At 35.2% G+C, this 11410-nt stretch overlaps 1 protein-coding gene across 2 annotated transcripts in view; it reads right to left on the reverse strand.

The window, feature by feature from the left end:
* Positions 1 to 11161, reverse strand: part of ZZZ3 (zinc finger ZZ-type containing 3) — a gene marked incomplete at both ends in the record, with an annotated part of 28527 nt that extends 17366 nt beyond the window's left edge. For both annotated transcript variants that reach the window (XM_079535807.1, XM_079535806.1), the window contains one exon: positions 9654 to 11161. In XM_079535807.1, coding sequence (XP_079391933.1) covers positions 9654 to 11161 — 1508 coding nt within the window. The remainder of the gene's footprint in view (positions 1 to 9653) is intronic.
* Between the last annotated feature and the right edge of the window lie 249 nt (positions 11162 to 11410).

The following is an 11410-nucleotide window of genomic DNA, read 5'->3' on the forward strand; positions in this document are numbered from 1 at the left end:
ACCACGTAATTTTGTACAAAATCTGTGAGGAATTATCGTGGAAAATGATCCCGCATTCTCTGCTAAAACAAAACAAAGTCATATGATTACATATCTGTTACTTAAGGAAAAGTGCAGCCAGTCTAACACCTACCCTGATGGAAGTTACATTTTTCTCAGTTGAAATTACTACATTTTTAGGACATAAGCCTGAAGCACAGTTTACTTTGCAGGAAAATTTTCATCCTACACAATGTACTTCCACAACTCACACATGAAATGGCTTAGAAGCAGCCTATACCAGAGGCCGTGTCATTCTGCATATTTAGATAAACTCATGTCAGAGTTGCGCTAACAGTCAGATGCTAGTTTCTGGTCTTTGAACATTTCTTGAGAGGAAAATATACTCTAAGTCTTAAGTGAATGAGTTATCTGAGAAACAGACAGCATGAAATGAAGATTTTAACTAATCTGATTCACATCTGCAAACTGAATGAAATCAACGAGTGAAGCTTTTCAGTTAAATCATATTAAAGTAACGTGAAGCATCAGTTTTGTCCTGTTAGACAACGTAAGGGGCAGATGTAAAAAAGTGGCAAAGCTTTCTCTGCAAACAAACTCCCTACAAAGTCTGAATCCACAAACATTTAGGAACACTTGAGAAAACTGTGAGCCACGTATGGATATTGTCTCATCCATAAAAAGGAAGTTCTATTTCAAGTATCTTTATCCAAAGTAAATTTACACATTAACTCAGTATGCTACAGTGCACTATCGGCTGAGTTGTCATCATGAAATACTGAAACATAATTTTAAGGCATTTTCTCATCTTTAAGGTGGAGACAGATGTATTACATCCATTCTCCCCTAATGAAAATAAATGGAACTTATAGAATGAAATCCCCTCAATTCCAAGTTCTAGTCTCTATTTCCTAACATGAACTACTTCATCTTTTTCAACATTTGATGACTATATGACACTCTCAGTGATACAATAAATATTCTCACATTTGCTTATCTTTACAAGCAGATGTAACTTTGACCACCCCGTTTCACAGCATTCAGACAGACTACCTTACAGACATAGAGGTGAGCACTCATTGCTTACCACTTGTTTTCAGTACAATCAGTTGTGGATTTTAGACACTTCAGATGCTATCTCAAAGTGACCTCCTTACTGTTTAAATATATTTATCACTATTATCACTGTTAGACTATTACTGCAAACATATGCAGTATTTGAAACTTGTCTTTTCAAGAACAATCAGTTACCTACCATTCATTGGGAGGCTCTGAGTAAGTCTTTGTTTTAGTGCCATCTACTGGCACTCTAGCAAAATGGATATTAAAATGCTCTACTCAGTCACTTCAGATTTTGGAAAAGTGTCAGCAGCTCAGAAAAAAATCCTTATCAGGCGCTAAACTAAGAAAGGATTGGCATATTAATCAGGTTGCACTGGAGGACTGAAAACTAATGCAGAAAAAGTGTACTCCAGTATTAGTCTAAAGTTCTTGAAAATATATTTAGAATTTCCATTTTAACTCAGGCAGCTTCCTGGAGAAATTTTCTAGTCAAATAGAATCTTCTCTTTAAAAAATAAAAAATGGTGGGTTTTTGTTGCTGTTTAAAGTTTAGATCAGAAACATCAGACAAAGCACCCAGCTTTTAAGCTTCATCTGAAATCTTTGCCAGTACCACGATATAGAAATTTAAATGTACTTTTTCCTCACAAATTACTCTGACGTCCAGCAGAGATTTTTGAAAATCCATTACTACAGTGGGGAAGAGTGCTGAGATTCCCAAGTGAGTGCAAGACTTGTAGAACACACCTGACAGCAACATGGAAGCAAAAGAGACCGATGAAAAGCGGCCCTTTTCTGACAGCCCTTCAGAAACAGAAAAGCACATAATCAATATGGGCATACATCAACTCCTGTCAGGACAAAAGCACCTTTACCTAAAGAAAGCAGCACGTGTTAGGTTTTTCCTTACTAATACTATGATACTATGACTAAGATAATTGACTTACGGCCAAACTTTGCAATCCATAATTAATTTTTTCTTCTTCTACAACTTGATTTCTTTATATGTACAATAATTCATTGTACTTTCTATATCCATAAATAATGTTTCTATTTCAAGGCATTTAAAAGACTTCTGAGATGAATAATAATCAACCCATATCTCCATTTTATGTAAAAAACAACAACAAAGCCTACACACACAAGGCCAGTTCTCCATGTTCACCCTGCCAGTAACAATAAAAATTGCAATTTCTGAACACCAGGATGAAGTTGTAATAAGCACTCAATTAAAACAATATACAGTCAAGAAGTACAACAAAATAATTCTTCTCAAAGGAAGAACTTAAAAACAAAACAAAAACAAATACACAACAAAACAACAACCATCACCAAACCAAAAAACTCTTCTGCAGCCTTTTACCTGGATGCTAAAGGAACACCATTCCACCCTTATTTCAAAGGCAGCCCAAGGAACAGTTACATGCTCCTTCTAACTTCCTGGCTTTCTATTTTTAAGCATTTGATCAATATTTTGTTGGTTCTGAACCTCTGATGTCCCTTTCTTTCTTAAGTCTTCATCTTTGGCTCAGAAACAGAACATCCACACCCATGCATTTCTGTAGGCCTTGCTCTTGTCAAGAGCTGTCCACCACACTCAACAGTGCTTACTATTAGCCATACCATACCATCCTTAGCAAATGACTGCATTTCCAGCTAGTTTTCAAACTTTCTAGTAGCACTTATATCTATCTCTGTGCCTCTGAATGAATGTGTAACTTATTGCAATTTTGTCAACATGAAAAGGTTAAAACATCAACCATTAGCCCTCCCCAAATTAACACATTAATATAGCCTGCTGCTGATGTTCCTTTCATATAAAAGTATTTGTGAGACAGTCACGAGTGGGGAAGATGCTGTAGGTCTGTCATTCCTCTATTTTTGATGCTTGAAGTGGCATGCAGAAACTGCAGAAGAACTCTCTTTCTCACAAGAGGCATGAACGGGAATACCAACAGCACACTTTCAACTATTACTTCTTCCTTCTCATCTGTAATGAAAACAGTTCTAATTCCTTCACTGAAAGAAAATGCCACTTTGATTTCTTCATTATCTCCCCTTGGATATTCTTCTCTTAAAAGATAATGGGAAAGCAGCCAAGGGGCTTTCTTAGAGAGACAGAATACGAGTACCCCATCTTGTTACCACAAGACTCAACCAGCTGAACAGAAACCCCATCTCATAAAAAAAGAAAATCAAATCTGAGAAAGCTGGCAGTACTGATTACTGAACTCATTCAACTCATTCTGTGTTAACCTATGCAGGTTTTCACTAAAAAGAAAATGACAAAGAAAACCCTCACTTAGATGCATGTTCTTGCTGTAGGAACAGAATGTACATTTTTGGGTAAAGGAGGAAAGAGAAGAATGGAATAAAAGTAAAACATACTTTTTATTAACATCCACTATGAAAATAAAACCATGGACAAACACAGCTTGCGCTTGTCTTCAAACTTTTAAATGTCATCACATATACTTTTGCTTTTGTGACAAGTGTCACTCATGTATAACCAAAAACACAAACAGAACAGCTGTTGTGTTGAATTTATAAATTAATATCTCTTTTTTTTTTTAACTTTTTTTTTTTAATCAGGACCTGATTGCTAGGAAGATCCTTCAGGAATTTTAAGTGCTTTTTACGACCAGGTGGAAAAAAATTTCTACCATTGTTCTGTATTAAGACAGTAAGTTGGTGGGCGTTTTGTTTGTAATTTGTACATTTTTTTTCTCCGTGATTTCTGAACCATGGTGATCAAGGAAGCTTGAAAGATAAATGAGCTCCTGAATGTTCTCTATCTGCAGTTTGGAAGTGGGAGAGATCACAATTACTATCTCCACTGAGGGAAAGGCAAGCAAAGCAGACATACTACTCTGCACCACAGAGCTTGTGCTCTCTTCCAGGTCAGGAAGTGACAACTTGGAAGAGTGTAGAAAGAAAAAAGGAGAAAAATCAGGCAAATCAGAATGGAAGAGAATTCAAGGAGCAAAGGACACAGTTTTCCACAGGATACATTACTGAAATGAGGATTGCTCTGTGGTTGATATTGCTGTTCATTAGGACAGTACTGTGGCGGACAGCAAGATAAATATATTCAGAGACAGAAAAATGAATTTGACAAATGAATTTGACATTTCATAGTTCCCACAATAAACCTATTACTGGTGAGAAAAAAAGCAGATACAGCACAGCCCAAGGCATTCCCTCTTGCAAACTAAGAGCTCTATTATTTAGTGTTTATTGGATAGTTTATGTAATTACAAAACATGTTCTATGATTATGAAAATACTCTTACTAAAGCTTGCTTTGATCCTGCAATAGTTTATATCATTTACCTTTTTTTTTTTATAAGTATAGAGTAAGTACATTATAAAAAAATAATAATGCCAGCAGTAAAAATTACAAAAAAATATATCAAAATCCTAACTATCTTACACTGGTGTAAAACGTAATCAGGACTTAATTAATAGATCTGGTGGTATGCCCATTACAGTAGCACAACATGATTTAGTAACGCAATTATCCACACTACCACTCTGCAATTGATCAGAAACTCCTATTACGAGTTTCTAATTGATTTCTCTTATGTTTCTGCTTTGCAGATAAACTAGCTGCAGCATTCAAGAGATACATTCAATGAGATTTTTACTTAAAGCCAATATTTTGGTACTTACTGAGAATATGGATCTATATCAAAGAACAGAACCTGCTCCGTGAAAAAAATCTATGCTTAAATTTTGCATTAGTATGTGATGTAAGAAAAATATATCACTTAATGCCATGTTACTACTCCACGGCGCAGACTAAGCAAGAATCAAAACACATTCCGATCCAATGCATATGGCACATATGCCTTTAAAATAAAAAAAATAGCTGCTAACTTCTATTATTCTCCAACGCTAAAATTTATACTTCACCAGTGCTGAAAAATACCTTCCTATTAAGAAATCAGCAGAGGTTACATATTTACAAAATAACTGCTTTCTTCTAATATTCTCCACCTCAGTAAGGAAAAAATCAGCCACTGAAAAGTAACTTGATTTTCTATTTGCACCAATTTGTTGTATTCCTGAAGATGTTGAAAATCTACCAACCAGTCTCCTCACAATAAAACTGCATGCATGCTGCAGAGAAAAATGAGATAAAGGTGTCCTGAAAAATAATAGAGAAGGATAATTCAGTCTGCAGTACTGGCTACTCATAGCTACAAACCTCACTACAAAGGAATGTTACACAATCTTATCCGCACATTGAGATTAATCTGTACTATGTGATAAATTTGATCTATTCTCTGACATACCTGAACATATCTGAAAATACAGAGATAAATACTGTTGTAATATACTTATTCTTGAATAATATGTAAACATAAAGATAGATATGGTGCTTTTATCATAAAACATAATCAATGAAAAGTAGTCTGATTTTTAATACTCAGCCAGTCAAGGAAAAAAAAAAAAAAGTGGTACATGGATATTAGTGAAAAATGCTGCTGAAGAATTACATTAGAGTTGCACTTCAAGAAGAACTGATAATAACAAATGAACAACTACCATACCAAGATGCACCAGACTGCATTCTAGCAAGTGCAATGATATGAAATTCTACAGAGAACTTCTAAAATCTGATTTATTAGGTTGAAACATTTGTGACCAACTGAATAAAATACAGAATTTGTAACATAGGAAAAGATGCCAGAGATGCTTTTTTCGTTTGTCACACGCATGTAATATTGGAAGTTAAACACATTCAAATAAATCAACGTTTCTACGAGTGATCAATTAAATATCAGATCTTACTGAAATATCCAACATATTCCTCTCTGTCTTTCCAGGTTTCTGCAACAATAAAATCCACAGTAAGAATTCACAAAATGGGGTTTTAAGAGATGTATTAAACTAATTCATTCTAATCCATCTGACTTCAGATTAAATGCTGGTACAACTATTGCAATTTTAAATATTACAAAGTAATAAAAACAAAGATATGAGAATATTTATTTACCAAACAAGCACAACACACTGGCTCTTGCATCTTAATGCTTGCAGGCAAGTATTCATGCACAATTCATGAATTGTGCCTGTATCTACAGGCCTAATCCCCTCCCTGTAAAGCTAACCACCAAATTACATGATCTTAGAAATAAATACACTGCACAATGCCTTATATGTACACGGAAACTCAATTCCTCAATCATATTTTCACCAAAAGTGTTCAGTAGATCCAGAGAAAAGTGTTGAGCAGAATTTTTTCCCCTCATACAACCCTAATGCTTGCCAATCAATACAAACCTCCAAAAACAGTAAGTAGAGAGGAAAAAGAAAAAAAAAAGAACATTAAATGAAACACAAATACAGGACAAAGGGGAAAACAGACTGAGAAGTTAATGCAAAGACAGAAAATTAAAGTAAGCTTTTGCACTGTAAGGGAGAATTAAAATGTAAAAAAAGAAAAGATATTATATGCTATCGATAAAAGACACGTGCAAAACACTAAGCACAACATATAAAATTCAGCAATGCAAAATTAAACAAAAATCTCTGGTTCTATGGAAATATCTCCAGAGAAAACACAAACCCTTCTGAGCTAGGAAATATAAGCACAGTTCTCAAATATTCATCAAACCATGCTTTTTTCCTGAAACAACAATTTTTCTGATTACAACAATACACAAGAATTCAAATTGGGCATGTAAGAACAGGAAAACTAACATTAACAGTACTTTACAATTACACAAGCCTTTAGATCAGCCTGTCACTGTTGATGCGAACATCCAACATTGCAATAAATGTTTTGTTTAGAGATCCTGAATCCTTCTTTGTAGGATGGATACATCCTGTTAGAGGGTTGTGGAGCACCCACCACTCTGACCTCTCAGAATAATACTCCACACTTTGCTTTCTGTGGTTATTTTTCCTAATGCATCATCAGTTGTCTAAAAATATTCATGTATGCATGTTGCTTAAAGAGAACACTGAAAGAACAATAGATACAAGAGTATCACAATACATTTGTTTTCCACACAACAAGCCATATCACTGGCTGTTGGAGGTTTTGCTATATTGATGTTTTATCAATGTTGCAACAGCTCCTTGGAGAGTGAAAAATCAGCTGAATGAACATGTATGTAATCAAGCTATGTAATAAAATTAGAAATAATTTAAATCTACAGACATAAATTGATACTTCAGTATGGAGGAACGGAGCCTTTTTTTACCCTGTACAGAGGATGTGAAGAACAATATTACTGTCTTGCAAAATCTACCTCCTGATCCTAGTCAAAATGTTAATCTCTCTAAAAATTTGCTTTCGAAAGTGAACAGAAACATAAGCCAGAGGAAATATCATCCATAAAGACAAGTTTAATCAGAAACTAACAAGACAGAAAAACAAAACGGTATGCCATTTGTACATCTAATAAGCCTAAGACCAGCACACACTTTGCTAAGCTAAAAATATCAAAGACAAAATGAATATAGCCTTTACCTGATACCTTTACCTGTATTTTATTAATTCTTGAACTATGAAGTTCCAGATAAAAGATAATTTATTTTCATAATGCATTCAAAAATGCCAAATATAGACCTCAGATCTTTCATATGATCATATTATCAAGAGAAACCATTAGAATACTAGACTTACTTTCTTACAAATATAACCTCTACCCTACATTAAAAAAAGAACGAAACAACACGTTTCCATCCAAAATCTTCCAGCATTAGTAACATTTTTTAAAGGAAAAAAAAAAATCCAGTTAAGTAACACTACCTTCAAAAGCGCACTTCCCTTGTCAAAAGTAACAACTACAGATTTTTGATCTAGAAGAGACTTCTATGTTTCACTTTTTTCACCAAAAATCGATTAAATATAAGATAAAAACCACAGCACTTTCTTTAGAAAATAGGCATTTGGACAGCAAGTTAGGAGCAGGGCCAAGTTGCAGGCAATCTATATAAACTTCCAACTTCAAAAGGCCCCAACCAGCTCTCACAAACTATTTGCCTGTCTGAACAAAAAGTAGCAGAACTTTCAGAGCAACCTTAAATATTCAAGAGTTGACAAAAGAGCACGTTCCTGCACGTTCCTGAATTTTTTAAAGAACTCTTTAATACCTGTTTTATTTAATAAGAACAACCCTTCCCTCCTTTTTTTTTTTTTCTTTTTCTCTTTACAGCATTTACATTTAGTTACAGGTTTTCGTTTAAGGAACTCCTGAGTCTTGGATGTGCTTATTTTGGAAGAAGTTAAAATTGAGGCTACATGTAAAAATCTGACCTACTCTTCATCATTCTTTTCCTGCTATACACCAAAGAGGTGGATACTATATGACTATAACTCTGTAAGTTTTACTATCATACCTAGCAAAGTCATTCTATACACAGATACAAAAATGTCAAAGACAACAGTCCATCTTTCTCATTTGCAATTTAGACAAAGCTGACATTTTCTATATCTAACAGGAGAAGTATCTGTATACTTCGGACTGATGCTTGAAGCTGTACATCTTTCACAGTTATTTTAACATCTCAGTGTGACTCAATCATGCTCTAATTATGGTCTAATCCCCAGTTTTCTCTGATTAAAATAATGCATTTGTATCCAACACTGAGCAAAATTTCACCATGAAAACAATGCAACTACTATCCTCCCCAAACAGACAAATTTCTGCTGGACTGAACTATCACCTTTGCTTAGCATTTCTTATTCATTACAATTGCGCTATTTACATAAATTAAAGCAGTGTCTTTAGCTCTTAATATGGAGCAAACTGAAGTTCACCTGCATTTGGCCTTTCAGTACTCACAACAGAAAGAGAAGCAAACATTGCAACTACAAAAGACGCAGAACTCAGTAGAGCAGTACAAAGGCTGTTCAATAAAATCTGGACCAATTTACTATTTGAAGACAATTTTTTTCTATGTAGACTTTCTTCACTGAGAGAAGTATACTTCTGTTTTAAGAATCACTGTCACAGATATCATATATTTACAATTACCACAATTCTACTTACAGATACCTAAGTAAATGTAAAAACAAGTCAGTGCTCTTTTCTAAAAATTAGAATGTACACATTTGCATTTAAATGCAAAACAATACAGGTGTAACTTACTCCAGAGGAACTTCTCAAACTGCTACAGTTAGTAAATTCATCTTTCTTAATATGATAATGGTCTTTCCCATGAGCAAGAAAACAAGCTATCCAACCTTAAATTCTACGTACAATAGAATGACAAATCTTCAAACTGTCTGTGCTCTGTCATAGGCATTGATACGTAACTGAGCTCTTTAATTAGAGAGTTATTAATCCTTTGGTTTTGCTTCCAGCTAGTTTTCTAGAGAAAAAACAAATGTGTTTCCAAAAACAATTTCTGTCCAAAGAACTCACATCATGAGAGATGTATAAACCACATTGCTGTACCATACTGCATATTAAATAGTTTAATTTTGTTTGAAGTAGAAGCAGAAAAGAAAAATGAGCACTGAAGAACACAAAAATTATAAAGCAGTGAAGTTTTTCTGAAAGTACTTTAAATACTTATTATGTATTTTTATAAGACAAAAGCAGAATTCATGGTTACCATAGTTACACATACTCTTTGTTGTGTTTCAATGCCACATGATCTGACTCAAAGTAATACACATCAGGCTCTTCCTCCTCATCCTCTGCAGTGTGGTTGTTGGCACTCTCTTTGGCAGATGGTACATATCCAGCAACAAGCCTAGCCTCTGAAAATGGCTTTCTTAGTCCGTCACTCCCATTATCTGTATTACAATTTCTCTCTTTTTCATTCTGTTTAATCTCTTCAGAATTTTTGGGAGATCCATTGATATTATTAATACCTACAGGTACATTCTTTTCAGTGGGACTAAGATTATTTTCCTCAACTTGTCCATTTTCTCTACAAGGAGAGTTATTTTTAGTAGGGCTACTTCTGGCAGGAGCAGCCCTTCGTGGTGAAGTTCTCAATGTGTATCTGTGTTCTTGAAGTTCTGAAATAGATGTCATCTGAGCTGAAACACAGTCCAGCAATGAAGAATGTGGTTCAGGTTCACCTGAGATTGATGTACTGTCATGATGAGAATTCGGGTTGTTGGTGGTGTTTTCAGCACACTGTTCCTTAGAGGCACTGCTATCTCCTACTACGTCTACTTCCTCCTCAGAATCCCTCAACAAAGTTGACTGGATTTCAGAAAAGGACCCAGTAGCGGGCTCATCTGCCTGATTAGCATGCTCCTCAGGCAAACAGTCACTTATTATTTTGTGGTCCTCTAACTTTACCTGTTCTTGAGAGTTTGTGCAAGGCACATAATGGTCTACAACACCGTCCTCCTTGCTGCTATTAAGCAACAATGAAGAATGGGCAAATGAGTTTCCATTTTCTGCTACTGTTTTGTCCTTGGGTATACAGGAGCCAGCACTGTTTTGCTTAGAGTTCCCATCAAACTGACAGTCATCACAGTTTAGAGAATTTGAGTCTCTCTCACCAACTCCATTGACAGTCTGATAGCCTGTGATTTCTTCAACTATTGCAGAATTATTAAATCCCTCTGCACAGATATTCACCTTTTTAACTTCCCTTTTGTCACAGTCATCCAATATAAGACATCGACAAGCTCTCTTAGTCCCAGGAGAGACTGCATCATTGTCCGACACTAAGCTTTTACGCTCCAAAGATTCCTTTTCTGTTTTAGTAGGCAAGTCTTCTTCTGAACTGTTGGGTACCTCTGAACGTAGACAGCGTTTAATTCTTTTCAAAACTGGTGATACAGGTTCTCCTTGTCTTTTCTCACAATTTTCCACAGTTTGTTTATCAACATTGTCTTTTTCTGAAGTAGAGAGTCCTCTCTTTCTAGGGCTCACCCATGATTCCCGAGCACTCTGTTGTTTCAAATCAGTAGTTCTTCCACCATTACTTCCCTTCTGAGTTTGCACAGAATCTGGCCTCTTCTTTGGTGACCTTGACCGTACTTGGGGATGGGGTGAAACCTCCTCCGGATGAGCAATACTACGATTTCTTAATGTTCGACCACAAAAGTTTTCATCCAAGCCATTTAAACCCACTGTTGATCTTGTAACACGAGTAGATCGAGAAGCAGCCATACTATGGCAAGTCCCTAAAGTATGTTCATCCTGATCCACTCACTGGGAAACCTTAAAAAAAAAAAATCCACAATGAAAAAAATTATAACATCCATAGAACATCCAAGAACAGCCATAGAAAAAGCAATTCTGAAGAACATATTATCACATCTATCTAGTGTCAAAATAAACATGTCTGTGCTATGTATTAATACCTCTTCTGTGCCAAGAAATTAAACCTGTAAAAAAATAGTTATTTTTAATGTCGGA

The sequence above is a fragment of the Tetrao urogallus genome (genome assembly GCF_951394365.1).
Source record: "Tetrao urogallus genome assembly, chromosome: 5".
Classification (NCBI taxonomy): domain Eukaryota; kingdom Metazoa; phylum Chordata; class Aves; order Galliformes; family Phasianidae; genus Tetrao; species Tetrao urogallus.